Source organism: Coenobita brevimanus, unplaced genomic scaffold, assembly GCF_032717465.1.
Source record: "Coenobita brevimanus isolate Jiangsu-jjx unplaced genomic scaffold, ASM3271746v2 jjx.HiC_scaffold_2579, whole genome shotgun sequence".
Classification (NCBI taxonomy): Eukaryota; Metazoa; Arthropoda; class Malacostraca; order Decapoda; family Coenobitidae; genus Coenobita; species Coenobita brevimanus.
In genome coordinates, this window is record NW_027643521.1 from 10,001 (window position 1) to 25,344 (window position 15,344).

General features: G+C 46.8%; 1 protein-coding gene across 1 annotated transcript; it reads right to left on the reverse strand.

Annotated features, from left to right (window-relative positions):
- Nucleotides 1-1,596: 1,596 nt before the first annotated feature.
- Nucleotides 1,597-2,190, reverse strand: LOC145389877 (uncharacterized). Its single transcript, XM_080265004.1, has one exon. It carries the CDS (start codon nt 2,188-2,190, stop codon nt 1,597-1,599), a length of 594 nt encoding a protein of 197 aa, XP_080121130.1.
- Nucleotides 2,191-15,344: the final 13,154 nt, after the last annotated feature.

Here is a 15,344-nt window from a genome sequence, read left to right on the forward strand (position 1 = left end):
TCCACGGGCTCGTCATAGATGTTATTATTAACCCGCAGGGTGGTGATACGTATGTATGGGCCTTTATTATTTAATATTCTTATAGTGGACCAGACTTTACTTAATGGTGTTGTACGAGTCACCGTGGACACAAAGGACCGCCAGGAGTCACGTTTGGCCCTTCTTATTATTCTCCTTGCCTCAGCCCGTGCCTGTTTGTATGCAATAAAATTTTCTCAGTGGGCTGACTATCAAAAATCCTGTATCTCCTATTGCGTTTTCTTAATGCTTGTCGGCAATCCGGCGTCCACCAATGTGCTCTATGCTTCGCCTGAACTGTAGAAGTCTTGGGAATAGCAGCCTCAGCTGCGTGTAATATGGAAGTAGGTATATTTTCGACCTTAACATCTATGGTCTCCCCAGATATATCTAAATTGGCGATCCTTGAGAAGGATCCCAATCTGCTTTCTTATAGTTAAATTTTGGAGGTGGAGTGTCCGAAATGATGTCGCGTGTATAAGAAAGACAGATGGGTAAATGATCACTTCCCAAGGAGTCGTCGTAAGGGTCCCATGAGAAATCTTGATGTATACCAGGGGAGGCCAAAGATAAGTCAATGGCCGAAAAGTTACCAGTACGATCATCTACACGAGTCGCTCTACCATCGTTCAGAAGACAGAGGTTGGACTGTAATATTAGGTCGGCTACTTGCTCCCCACGACCATCAATCCTCAAGCTACCCCATTGATAGTGATGGGCGTTAAAGTCGCCCAACACTAACTTATTCCCAGGTAGATGTTCAACTACTATCCATTTCATGGACCGTGTATCATGGTTTTTCTCAAATATCTTTCAAACTAATCAATTGATCGGTATGATACTTTGACACAGTGTACATGACACCTCCCGCTAATTTTTGGTAATATACGGCATTGCCAAGTGGTGTTACTGAAGGCGTTTACTCTTGACGTTTAAAGGCAAAGTCGCGTGAGTCGCCAGACTAATCAACACAGTCGAACGTCCGCTACCCCCCATCCCCTTCCTCTCCCACCCTACCTCCCTCCCTCTCCCCCCTCTCCCTTCCCCCTCCCCATTTCCCCCCTCCCCCTCCTCACTTCCCCCCTCAACCCTCATTCCTGCTGGCCTTCCCGTGGCCCCCCCCCCCTCTGTCCACTCTATCATGTTATAATGATTAGTATCGGGTATCATAAATACAGTATGTTGTTGTTTGTAGAGTCTGTGTTCATTTAATCATTGTTATTGTATGTCCTGAAGTTATATAAACGGGAGTTGACTAAAGAGCGTATGACCGTCACCTTATTCACCCAATATAATGTGCCTACTATCACGATCTCTTAATTCCTTTACCCCCATATCGACGTGTTTACTACGAGCAGGTAAGATAAGGTATCCAAAATTAAATCACACAGTTTAACTTACAAACCAGTACGGTACGGTATATAATCAACACAACATAATAGGGCCGTAATGGATTTATGAAATTCATTCTCTCTCTCTCTCTCTCTCTCTCTCTCTCTCTCTCTCTCTCTCTCTCTCATAATAAATATCATAATAGGTAGAAAAGTGATGCAAACAACTGAGCATATTACAGAAAGTTTATTCACAGTCTTCGTCACTATCAAGGAACAAATCATCCTCGGAATCACTCTCGATGTTGATAATTACGGGATCTACACGCTTATGGATGTTATCCGTGCACCAGTACTCATCCTCGAAGGCTCTGGACCGTCTCACTGCACCTTCCCACACCTCCCTTGTTGCGCTAAGCTTGGCTTCCTCTATCCTGGCCTGCAGATCTGCCCGAGTGAACCGCTGCAGTGAGGAACGCACATGTTTTTTCATTGAACCCCAGACCTGCTCAATGGCGTTGAGCTCAGGATGAGCTGGTGGCAGTCGGACGACTTCATGACCCCATGCACGGATGACGTCATCAATCTGGTACAGCGGTTGTGGCCGGTTCTGCTTACAGATCTGCAGCAACTCAGGGCGTGTGGCGTGTGGTGGGAATGGTATCTGGCGGCACGTCAACCATTCCACGATGCCTGCTTTGATGGTGGAGGTGGTAGGGCAGCGACTTTCCTCACTCAGCTGGTTGTGGTATGGCGCATTGTCAAGCACCAGCACTGATGGCTCAGGCAAGGCTGGAAGGAGCTGCGACGTCAGCCAGCGGAGGAAGAGATTACTGTTCATTTCGCCGTGATAGTCACCACTTTTGTTTTTGCTGGGAAGCACAAGAATGCATCGTCAACAAAACCGTCAGCTGTGCCCGCAGCAACAACCACAAAGCGCTCACCCTCTCCAGGCGGGACCTGACGACTGTAGGCGGCACTGGTCGCAGGCTGTGAGGTGTCCACCCACTCCTTGCTGGGATGCATCCTCGTGGTGAACCATGTCTCATCAACGTATACCACTCGTCTCCCCTCCTTCCGATATTCCCTGAGTGATCGGAGAGTGCCAATGCGCCAGCACACAATATCAAGTGACTCCTTGCGTACGTACATTTTCCTCTGTGAGGTCTTATAGCGCAACCCCATGCTGTGTAGTAATCGCCACACCGCTGTGTCTGAGGTTTCACTAGGGATGATGTCCTTTTTCCGTAAGTCGTCTGTCAACGTGCTAATGGTGAAAGTATGTTTCTTAGCAAATTCACCATGTACATGGCGGCGTATGGCACCAATGGCAAAATTGTCAAAGAGACGTGGTGTGGAGGTGGGTGTCGGTGTGCCTGGTGGTGTTGCAGGGGGAGTGTCTGTCCCAGGTGGTGGTGTTCGTGTACCACTGCGAGAACCCGGGTTGCGGTGTACAAGTGCACGCACTGCTCCCACCGTCATTCCCATGACATCTGCTACGCGATCATAAGGCCTGTGCAGGAAAAACTACAATTGTAGAATACATACAGAAGCATGCAGTTAAAAACAATAACATAGTCTGTAAAGCATTCGTGAAATATTAAAGAATGTCACAATACTGTTGTTGTGTTTTCATAAATATATACTTTCAATAGATAACAACCTATTTACTACAACGAGTGTAGCAATTATTGAATGGATAATGGTGAGCCACCGTTTTGTATACTACGGGTGAGATAGAGACAAAGTAATAGATAATTTGATAGGGAGATAGATGCATTGATTGATTGAGTGACCAATATGTGTGTGCTTTTTGCGTGTGAGTGTGTTGTTATGTATTTATACACTTGAAGATTCACTTACCTATTGAGATTAATCCTTAATCTATTGTTAGCTTTCTCCATTCTGTATATGGTTAGGAGTCGGAGTGCAATTGCATTTCTGCAACGACGCGGACACAGTAACATGGCGGCCATGACAGCGATGAGGCATCCGTGTCCTTCACTAGCCTGATGCAGTCAGTAGGTATACTACAAGTGCTGCAGCCGACAGACAACCCCGCACCTGACACCCTCGTTGGGAAAACTTAACCAATAGCCTATTATGGTCGTTAGGTCAGACCACGCTATATCCTTTTCATTAAGAACTTTCCAGTTATCTGCTACTACTGAATAATATAATGGTAAACGGTATTTTATTGCATATTGTATGTTACATACAGGTATTGGGGGAATGCTGAGAGAAAGAGAGAGAGTGAAACAGTAAGACAGAGGGAGGGAGGGAGAGAGGGAGGGAGAGGAAGGAGATGGGGTGTATCGGACGTTCGTTTGTGTAGATTAGCCCTGCAGGGCTCACGCGACTTTGCCTTTAAACGTCAAGAGTAAACGCCTTCACTAACACCACTTGGCAATGCCGTATATTACCAAAAATTAGCGGGAGGTGTCATGTACACTGTGTCAAAGTATCATACCGATCAATTGATTAATTTGAAAGATATTTGAGAAAAACCATGATACACGGTCCATGAAATGAATAGTAGTGAATTTAAAGCATCACTATCAATGGGGCCGTGTGGAGTACAGTACAGAGAGCAAATAGACAGATACGTGTTATTAAATTTTACTCTGCACGCGACCGCTTCCAGAGTAGAATTTAGAATCACTTCCGTTTGTGGGTGTGATTTGTGGGTGTATATGGCGACTCCGTGACCTTCATATCTTCTATACGAGTGGTAGTGTTTTAACTGTGGAGGATCAGGGTGATCCTCCAGGCGCGTCTCCTGTAAACAAATAACGTCTGGCCTGTGTATTGACAGCAAGATTGCTATATTTGGTAACTTATTCCCGACACCTCTACAATTCCACTGTAATACAGTGAAAGCGACGGTTTAAGATTTACGAGGGTGGCCAGTGCTCTTAGTTTTTATGCCGCCCGCCACCAGGCGAGTGGCTACCGGGTACCTTTCCCGGTGCTTGCTCGTGGAGATCTCCATATTCTCGTCAATAACAAGGCTCCCAGAATCCATCGAGGAAGAGCTATTCTTTCTCTCGCTCGCTGGACTAGGAGCAGGAAGGACATGAGGACGTGACTGTTTGGTGAGGGTGGTCAAGTTAATTTTATCTGACTTGTCAGGCTTCTGTTTTGGCCGCACTGACTGCGAAGGAGCAGTGGCAGCCTGAGAGTATGAAGTGGCAACAGGGATGTCTGTCAGAGAGTTGGAACGTACAGGAGGCTTAGACTGAGAGGTAGGGCGTGGGGCATGAGGAGCGAATGTTAGGTCAGTCTGTGTCTCAACGGTGCACATCACGGGACGGGACACAACCGCCGATGCATAGGAGATATTAGGCTTGGGAGTTGCATGCAACTCCTTCACCTTCTTCCTTGCATCGTAAAAGGAAATGCCCTCAGTTGCCTTCACTGTGCAGACCTCTTTCTCCTCCTTCCACTTGGGACAAGCCCTTGAGGAAGTGGAGTGAGCATCCTTGCAGTGAAAGCAGCACTCAGTCTCGGATGTACAGTTGTCAGCAGAGTGACCTACAGTCGCGCACTTGCCACACACAATGTTGGAAGCCCGACAAGCCTTTTCGTGGTGTCCATAGAGTTGACACTTTGCACAACGAAGGGGTTCGGGATGTATGGTCTGACATTTACTATTTCATATCCAACTTTCACATTGGTTGGGAGAGATACCTTTCCAAAAGTCAAAACAACTGTTGCGGTCTTCGTCCTTATGCCTTCCGAAAATCTTGTGATGAATCTGGCCTCTATTACATCTTGCTAAGCAAGTTCCTGTACGATTTCTTCCTCCTCCATAAGCACAAGATCCCTGCAGGTGATAACACCCTTGCAGGAATTCATGGCGTGCGGGATCGTTTTTGGACATCGTGACAGTGGAACTTCCTCAGTTTAAGCAAATCCTTGACCTGAGCTGAATTCTTGGTTTTTACGAGAAGGTCTCCACTCGCAAGTTTTTTCACTTGTTCCACCTCTCCTGCACACCCATCAATCACCTTCTTGATGATGAAGGGATTGAGGCTGGACAGGGAGTGGAACTAACCGCATGAATCATGACAAACTCGGCGTTGTGTATGTTAATGTCAAGACTGGTACGTGTCTGGGGCCGTTCAGTCTGGGGGCAGTCCGTCCGTGCAGCAGTCGGGGGTCGGTCAGGACTACGGGAGGCAGTAGTGGCGTCCGCCATAGTTACCACTTCCCCGTGAGGGGAAGTGGGAAGAAAGAGAAAAACAACCAAGGGAGAAATTGCCCGGGAAAACACACCTAGTCTGAGATTACCCTCTCAAACCACTCTCGGGAGGACGCGCCTGTGTGTCACTCACCCCAGAGCGATCAGTGGGGGGTACACTCCAGAGGTGAGTAAGCAAAGGCAATCTCAGTAATTAGATATAGACACCTACTATATCTACTAAGGCCAGGGAGGAAAATGAGGTCTAGCTAACCTAACTTTATTGAAAAACGCCCTAGTGGCGAGTAAAAGGAAAAAGCTAACGCCGGTGAGGCAACCCTGCAGCTAGAGGAGAGCTCAGAAACACGTCTTCCTTCTCCACGACCATTCATCAAAGTCGCCTGAGTGTGAGTGTCGCCGTGACCAGGTGACTGTGTCAAGTGTCGCTATCCGCACCCTGTCTTATTTATAGTAATATTTCCCCTACAGACTCCCAATCTTGTTTATCCCCTTTGTGATCAGTTCAGTGTATATCCTGCCTAAAAGTGACACATAGACAGTACCATATATAATTCAAGATATCCCTGTATGAGCATTGTAGTGTGCACTGAGTGTAACTATATTTTGTGGTGCTGAATGTTAACTCTGTGTCTCTGTTCCCCTGTATCTCAAATATCACTCTGTGTTGTATTGTAACTGTTAGAATTAAGGTTATAGATGTGTTAAGGTGTACTGCCTGGTTTTTATGTCCTGTTCCTTTGTTGGTGCTTTACTTCCGGTCTAGAAAGAGGACCCCGCTTCAGTCGCTAGTGTTTTTAGGACGAGAAGTCGCCTTAAAAACACCAGCATAACACTGGTGGCAAGCGGTGGTTCTGGATCCGAGTAAAAGCACGGAGGAACGATAAAAGGAAACTTGTACAATGGCAGCCAAACATCACATTCAATTGCCGAAATTCAACCCGGACCAATGTAACATTGATGAGTACTTGGATATGGTTAAACTCCTCTTAGACATAGGGTTCGACTCAGACAAAGAAAAGATTGCAGTCACATTACCTAACCTGGGTAAAATAATCGCCACTGTCACCCCGAAAATCGTCCCGAGACTAAAATGGGATCAATTCAAACAAATTGTGAAACAGGCAGCGACGCCATCTCTGGGCACAGTTGTAGCCTTATCGCAACTAGACGCCCTCACATACGACGGAAGCCTCGATGACACCTTCATCCAGGCCAAGGTCCAAGGAGAGAAGGTCACTTCGTGCGCACATTCTGATGACGTCAGGTGGGAGATAAACGGGCGGCCGAAGGTGACTTCCGCTTTCTTTTAGGGTATACTGCTTTTTTTCTGAGGTAATATAATGTTATACAGCTTCGCCCCCAGAACTTTCAGCTGATCATATGATGGTTAAAGTGTTTTCATTGTATAATTAACATTTCTACTAGTTAATGGGGATGTAACAGTTAACGAGAGAGAGAGAGAGAGAGAGAGATGGATTGGAGGAAAAAAAAATGAAAGCCGTGATTTGGAGTCGGGGTAGAGATGGAGGGAGGGGAAGCGAGAAGGAAAGGAGAAAGGAAGAAATGAAGGAGAAAATGTGGAAGGCAGAGAAGGAGAGCAAGACGGGAGAGAGGGAGAAGCGGTAGGGAGGAACGGGAGAGAGAGAAAAGTGATTGGGCGAGAAGGAAGGGAGATACAGTATTTGCGAATGAAGTAAATGACGTGAGCGAAGACAGGAAGAGAGTAGAAGGTATGGAGAGAGAAGAGAAGAGGAGAAAGAGGTGGAGGAGGGAGTTAGAAAGTGGAAGAAGAGGAGGGAGGATGAAAAAATTAGAAAGGGAGTTAGGGATGGAGGAAGAGAGGAGAAGTGGAGAATGAGGAGGAGGGAGAGCGAAAAGTGAGGGAGGAGGAGGAGCAGAAATGGAGAGATGGACAGCAGAATGGGGGAAGAAAGGAGGAGGAGAAGGAGGAGCAGGTGGAAGATGGAGGGAGGTAATATCTGTACTAATGAAAAGAGAGAGAGAGAGAGAGAGAGAGAGTATAAAATAATGGTTTTCAAAGGAAGGGAGTGAGGGTATAGCTGAAGGGATAGATAGGTAGATATGAGGAAGAGTGAGAGAAAATGGAGGAAGGGAAAAACGGGAGGGCAGGATGGAGGGATGGAGAGGAAGGGATGGAGGGGCAGAGGAAGGAAAGTAGGTAATTGACTGAGGGTTAGAAAGATTGAGGGAACGGGTGAGGGAAATTGGAGGGAGAGGAAAGTAGGAGGAGAAGTGGGAGAGAAGGACAGCTAGTGGAGGGAGGGAGGCAAGAAGAATAGGAGATGGAGGAAAACCTTGAGGGAAAGTTGGTAGAAGAGAAAGAAAAAATGGAGAACGAGGAAGGAAAAGATGGGCTGCGGTTACGGGAGAGTGGAGGGATTCGCTAGAAGGATAGATAGTTGGATGGAAGGAGTGAGGGAGGGAATACTTGGAGGGATGGAGGGAGTGGATGAATGGAAAGAATTAGGGAGCAGTGAAAGGCGGCAGGGAGTGGAGGAATGGAGAGAATGATGGATGAGTGGAGGGAGAGAGGGTATAACGGAGGGAGGGAGAGAATGCATAGAAGGATGAAGGAATGGAGTTAGGGAGTAACGGAGTGAAGGAATAGTGGAAGGAGGGAGGGAGTAGTGGAAGTTAAAAAGTGAGGGAGTGATGGAGGAAAGGAAAGAGGGAATGGAGGAAATAAAAGAAAAAGGGAGTACTGAACGAAAAGAAGGAGGGAATAGAAGATGTGAGAGAAAAAGCAGCAATTGAGGGAAGGGTGGACTACTCCGTCACCGCTGCGTACCCGGGCACAGACGCAAAAACCCGGGAACAACTCATATTCCACAAACTCCTCAGGACCCTCCCCGGTTTCATTAAAAACCCACTTCATAATACATGAACCGACGGGAGACCTGGATAAAGAAATCAACCTAATAAGGCGCCTTCTAGCCGTCCACTCCTCCCCCAAACGCATCGGGAACATCAAGCAATTCCCCACGGATCTCATCCCTGTAAATCCGTGGGAATTTTCTCCTTGCTGCCCTGAGTGCCCAATCCACGACATTCGTGAACAGCTAAAAGTTGCCCGCCGCAGCAAAACAACACAAGAGCGCTTACAAGCCTCCCCACCATACGCGGATTGCCGCAAGCCTCAAAGCAGGAATGCAAGACGAGGAAGGCACAGAAGGCGCCCCCGCATCCCACCGTAATGACGAGGGCCACCTCACATCTCCCCCAGTCCACGACAGGGGGAAACGTCATCTTTCCTTTTCCTTTCCTCTCACTATCTCTTCTATTTTGCCCTCCCCTATTCCTACCCCTATTCCTAACCTTCCCACCTCACACACCACTTTCTCCACTACTACCGCCTCCCCCCTTCCTATTCCTCCCCAACACAAAGCCTGCCTCCCCCTTCACAGACCTCCTAGAACCCTTACCTCATCTTCCCCTAACCTACTTCCCAAAACCGCCTCCTGTCTACTCCCTACCACCAACCACCCCACACCACTCGCCACCATCACTTCCCCGCCACTCATTTTTCCCGCCAACACAGCCAACTCATTCGCCTTCCCTATCACACCATCCTCCTCCTCACTCTCACCTGCCTCTCTTTCCTCGCTCACCTCCCCCACCCCACCCTCAACCTCACCATACCCACAAACCCCTTCCCCCACTTCACCCTTACCTGACCCACCACCACCTTCCTCCGATTCTGATCCTTCACCAACCTCACCTCCGCCTGCATCTCCTCCGGCTACCCCACCTCCTCCAACCCACCACTCTCAATCACCGCCCGCTACGCCCACCACCAACACCGCACCACACCACCCATCACCAACTCCCACCTTCACCGCCGCGGAAACAACCACCACCACCGTACCACCACAACCAGAGACGAAAATTGAGAGGGTGCTATAGCGCCACCACGACCGCCCACCTGTCAGAATCCGAGGGACCCCCCACCTTCTCCGCCTCCTACGCCGGACTGACCACCCATCCTCCCTCCGGCTCACTCTCAACCCCCATCAGGAGCCTAACACCTTCACCACCCACTGGGTCTGCCTCCTCCAACACCTCACCCCGGCCCACCAGACCTCCACCTCCACCACCTACCACCTCCAGTCACAGGGTCGTGACTTTTACAAAGCGAGGGTGGTAAAATGCCCGCCGTGCCCGCCGCCGGACCTCCCACCTCACCACCCCCCACCCCACCACCGGGCCGCCAACGCACCACCACCCCAGGAGGATACAACATTGGGGTTAATGACCCCGATCAAGAGGGTCACCAGGACACTAAAATCCTGAGCCCCTGACCCCCGCAACTGCCCCTACACCAGGTGACCAGGGAAAGGCAACTACCTTGCAGGCGGGACAACCATCGTCAGAAAAGGGTGGGACTGAACTAGCTTCAGTCCCAGGTAACACCGTATTGACGGCAATTGTTACACCCTCTAGGGCAGGAGGCCCAAGACTACGGCCTAATAAAGTGTACGAGGGTAAGGCGACCCAAGGCTCCGGCCTTAGTACACCCCAGAGAGAGAGTTGCCCCAGTGCATCCCTCTCCTGCTGTTCTCCCCTACAGGAGCAACACCGCGCCGACAGTCTCTATACGTGGCGGGGAAGGAGCGGCCTTGTACGCCCTTCAGTTGCTTCTGGTCGGAAAGATCAGCTCCCGGCTACGGCCAGAGTACGTACCAGGGAAAAGAGCCCCTGCTATCGTACGTGTAGCTTTTCCCTACTACGGGAGCAACACCGCGCCACATTAACACTTTTTTCGATTTTCATCTTTCTTCCTCCAGACGATTTTCTTCAACTCTGGAGAGAAATTTCGTACTGGAGGGGTTAGATACAGTCACCATCAACCCCTTCACTACGAGGGGATCTCCTAAGCTGAATAAAATCGTCCGGTTACCTAGAACAAAGTAACTAAGTCATTCTCTGTCTGAAGGGGTTATTGTGTCTGTCCCATCATCCCGAGAGGGTTTCTTTAAGCTCCAGGAAATCGTCTAAAGGTAGCAAAGTGTAAATATGACGTCAGAGCTTGGTCTAGGCGCCACAGATCGAGTCCGGAGGTGAACAAAGGTTTTTATATCATATAGACGTTTTATATTTTATATTTTGCAACTTTCAGAGGCATTTACTCAGCTTTAGGAGTCTTATGGATAGGCTCAATCAAACGTATCGAACCTCCCATGTTAGAAAAAATAGCTTACAGAAATGCGTCTCTTACTGAAGGGACGGAATGGGCAGATCGAGTGACTAAGATATTGAATTATGTATAAGACTGGTTTTGTTGTTATTTCTATTATTATTATTATTATTATTATTTCAGGCAAATGTCCCAGGCTTCTAGACTGGCTGACTAGCGAATGTTATTAAGTCTCCCGTGGCTCCGTGCTCCTTCCACTCAAGAGCCTGCACTTCACGCATTCCACGCACAAGATGGCGCCACCGCTGCATTCTTGCGAAGACGAGAGGTCAAGAGGACGACACTTGCTTTTTGTTTGTTTGTTTACTGTAATTGCTTAAAGTTGTGATCCCTCCAACTTGAATGCTCAGTTGTAACTATAGATAACTAGAATACGATGCTAGTCACGAAGAAGGGCTATGAAAAGATACAGAGCTCGTAGTATTGGCTGGATGAATCACTCTTGCGTGATAATCAAAGACGGTGAATAAAACCCACACTTGTAGACGAAGAATATAATTACCAAACAGTTTCGGTGGACACTGCCACCATCTTCAGTGGTCAAGATAGTGAGAGGGAGTGACATACTGATTATACAAGGGTTCCTTTTTATGCCTGTGTGTGTGTGGAAGGGTGGGGTAAAGGTGAGGTGGGGTGGGGGTAGATTGTATGCGGGGATTAACCCATGGGGGTTTTTGGGGGGGACATTACCGGACAGGTCTGGTTTAATTCCTATCTGACCTTACCTGTGTCGTTGCTGGATGGGTGGGGTAAAGGTGAGGTGGGGTGGGGTAGATTGTAAGCGGGGATTAACCCAAGGGGGATTTTGGGGGGGCGCATTACCGGACAGGTCAGGTGTAATTCCTATCTGACCGTACCTGTGTCGTAGCAGGAAGGACATGTTCACACAGGTAAGGACCTGACCTGTTCGGTAATGTCCCCCCAAAATCCCCCTTGGGTTAATCCCCGCTTACAATCTACCCCACCCCACCTCACCTTTACCCCACCCTTCCACACACACACAGGCATAAAAAGGAACCCTTGTATAATCAGTATGTCACTCCCTCTCACTATCTTGACCACTGAAGATGGTGGCAGTGTCCACCGAAACTGTTTGGTAATTATAGTCTTCGTCTACAAGTGTTGGTTTTATTCACCGGCTCGTAGTATTTTTCTTTTAACTAAGATACATGAAATAAGCTGCAAAAATACGAAAATACGAGCTTACTTAATGTAAATGAATTATAGTACGTTCAGGATGGAGGGAAGGCATTTTGTATTTTGTTTGTGATGTTATAGTGCAGTGGTTCCCAACCTTTTTGGTCCTGTGGCCCCCCGAGAAAATTATGAGAAGCTCCATGGCCCCTATATAACTCAGATCGTATATTTATATATTTTTAATATTTGATATTGTGCAGAAAACGGTAATTACCCCAATATAAGGCTAAACTAGCACAGTAAGGTATATTTCATACTTGATTTCTGTCAGGTTTTACCCAGACCAAATAACTTATATCTTATATTACCAATAAGGCCCATGGCCCCCCAGTCAATGTCCCATGGCCCCCTTGGGGGCCATGGCTCCCAGGTTGGGAACCGCTGTTATAGTGTCTCTCAGGATCCTAGGATCCTGTCTCGGCTGAACCAAATTGTCTGGCGTCAGCTGGAACATGATGCTAGAGTTATGTCGGTCGTGAGGGGGTTAATGGTGACGGTATTGACACTGTCAGGCTCCTATGACTCACTCAGTCGAATAAAATCGTCTGAGTCAGCTGAAATGGGGTACTAGAGTTGTCCCGAGCATCACTCAGGGGGTTAAAATCCTAACCCTCTGGTGCTTGGGACAACTCTAGTATTCCATTCCAGCTGACAGACGATTTTGTTCGGCTGAGTGAGTCATAGGAGCCTGACAGTTACTACACTGTCACCATTAACCCCCACATGACCGGCATAACTCTGGTATATCATGTTCCAGCTGACGCCAGACAATTTGGTTGAACCAAATTGTCTTGCGTCAGCTGGAACATGATGCTAGAGTTATGTCGGTCGTGAGGGGGTTAATGGTGACAGTATTGACACTGTCAGGCTCCTCTGACTCACTGAGTCGAACAAAATCGTCTGTCAGCTGGAATGGAATACTAGAGTGCTTGGGACAACTCTAGTATTCCATTCCAGCTGACAGATGATTTTGTTCGGCTGAGTGAGTCATAGGAGCCTGACAGTTACTACACTGTCACCATTAACCCCCTCACGACCGACATAACTCTAGCATCATGTTCCAGCTGACGCAAGACAATTTGGTTCAGCCGAGTGGGTCTGGGGCCTGGGGGGCACTAAATGAAAATATCCAAAAAATATTAAAGGGGGGCTATATCAATTTTGCCACAGGAGGTATACCAAAATTGGACTATTTAATAAAACCCCCCCCTCTCTCACTCCCTGTGTTTTGTATTTACCCCTCCCTGTCTGCCTGTGGTGTGTCTGTCCCATCCTCTGTGTGTGTGTGTGTGATGTGTCTACTGTGTGAAGGTGGCTGTGTACGTGTCTTGTGTGTCTACTGTGTGAAGGTGGCTGTGTACGTGTCTTGTGTGTCTACTGTGTGAAGGTGGCTGTGTACGTGTCTTGTGTGTGTGGTGTCTACTGTGTACGTGTCTTGTGTGTGTGTCTTGATGTGCGTATGTATGTAGTGCTGTGTGTAAGTATGGGGCCTTGTGGTTTTAAGGAAAGCCTGCTACGCACACTTCCCTCAGCCACATTTTAAAGAAACCTCTATCACACCGGGACTTGATCCCGGGTCTTCCTGATTAGCAAGCCAGCACTATGCTGACCCTGCTACCGCGGCCCCACAGGGATTGCGGCTAAAAACTTCTACTGTATTTTATTTCTTTACATGTTACAAAAAATGGGAAATTGGACAACATGCATAGACTTAACAAAATTTTCATGTACCTATTAATGTCGCTTTAGGAGGAGATATCTCGAAATTTCCTGAGCTACTTGGAATACCTAAGCCTGCAGTTTAATGCTAATCATGAACAAGTGCTATGGAAAGAATATAGAGCAGTTGCTACTTATATAAAGGGAGAAAGTAAAAACTGGAACTTAACTGCTAACCAACGGCAGGACTTAAACGATTAACCATATATTACATAAACTTAACACACTGAGTGACACAGAAACTAAACATATGATACAAATTCTTTAATGAAACTTATAATGAGAGTACAAATGACAAAATATACACTGCACAGGAAGACAGTACAGTACTCATTGGTTATACCTTCTGTGAGAACTGAGAATGAAAGCCTATCTGTTGTACCGGTTTATAAACGGAAGAGATGAATCACTAAATTTGATCCACAGTAAAAAATAATAATAATAATGACTACATAAAACAATAAAGACAAACCATATAGACTACATGTCCACCCTAAACTGACAAAAACCTGGCATCTCTCCACCTTGAATGCTGAGCTGTTTCTAGAGATAAAGACTAGATTATCATGCAAATCACAATGAAGATCTATGGGGAGGATGCAAAACCATAATACTGTCTTATTCTGCCACTTAGATACAGGAACTAAGCAGCAGAAGGACTAAAATTTGTCAAGGTGAGCCAACTACAATGACACAGATGAAGTCTGAGATTATATAATGTGTAATCATGAACTGATTGCATCATTCAGTAAAGATTACAAAAGGAAAAGCTATCAAATCTGAAAGTGTAAGTACTATACAAGATATGATTAACCTTGTACATCCATATTCTGAGATATGCTTCCTATATCATAGCCTACACACAAATTCATCCCCCTCAACAGTAATGGTATATTCCTGCTGTCTCCTGACTACCAATCAACTTATGAAACCTCTCTCCTAATTACAGTACAGTAATATGTTAATGAAGGCTGCTAGTAATTACCTTCAGTATGATAATTCTTATTTAAAGGTAGCAGCAATGGCTAATGAAGGATGTAAGGTATGCAGTCCTTCCAGTTCAATATACTATATCTCCAATCAGGCTTTATCCAGTGTCTCTCCTACACATGTTAATACCTTCAGTCTTCACTAGTTTAACTCACAGAGCAGGGATTTTTTTTTTCATGCCATCTCATGATTATATTTAGCTTTGTATAGACTTCTGGAAGTGTAGGGGTTAGGCACAGCCTCACTGAACTCCTGCAATAGCAGAGACTTTGCATAAGTTGAATAAAATTGCCTTCTGGCACTATGAATAAACTGAAAAGGGCATCACCGGGATTGCAAGAGTTAAAGGGACTCGCGGAGTTTATATCCCCGATGTAAACAAACTACCCATTACAGTTTTTACACACATCCCCTCATTTTTTCCAGCCAATTAACCTACTATGCCTGCCCATGTACAGGATCACATTCGACCTTAAAACCTAAACAGATGGTGTGAATATCGGGGGATTTAAGTAGCACTGCTTACTCGAGTTTAAAGGGACATCCTGGTCACCTGGAGATACACACCGCCGTATATCATCCTTATAGCTAATAATTACAACTTACATCAGCCGACTACACCTCTCGATAATGACAGCAAACACTGATAAACACATAGGCATAAGAATTA

Coding starts and splice junctions, on each gene's coding strand:
- LOC145389877 (XM_080265004.1), bottom strand. CDS start 2,190: ATGAACAGTAATCTCTTCCTCCGCTGGCTGACGTCGCAGCTCCTTCCA.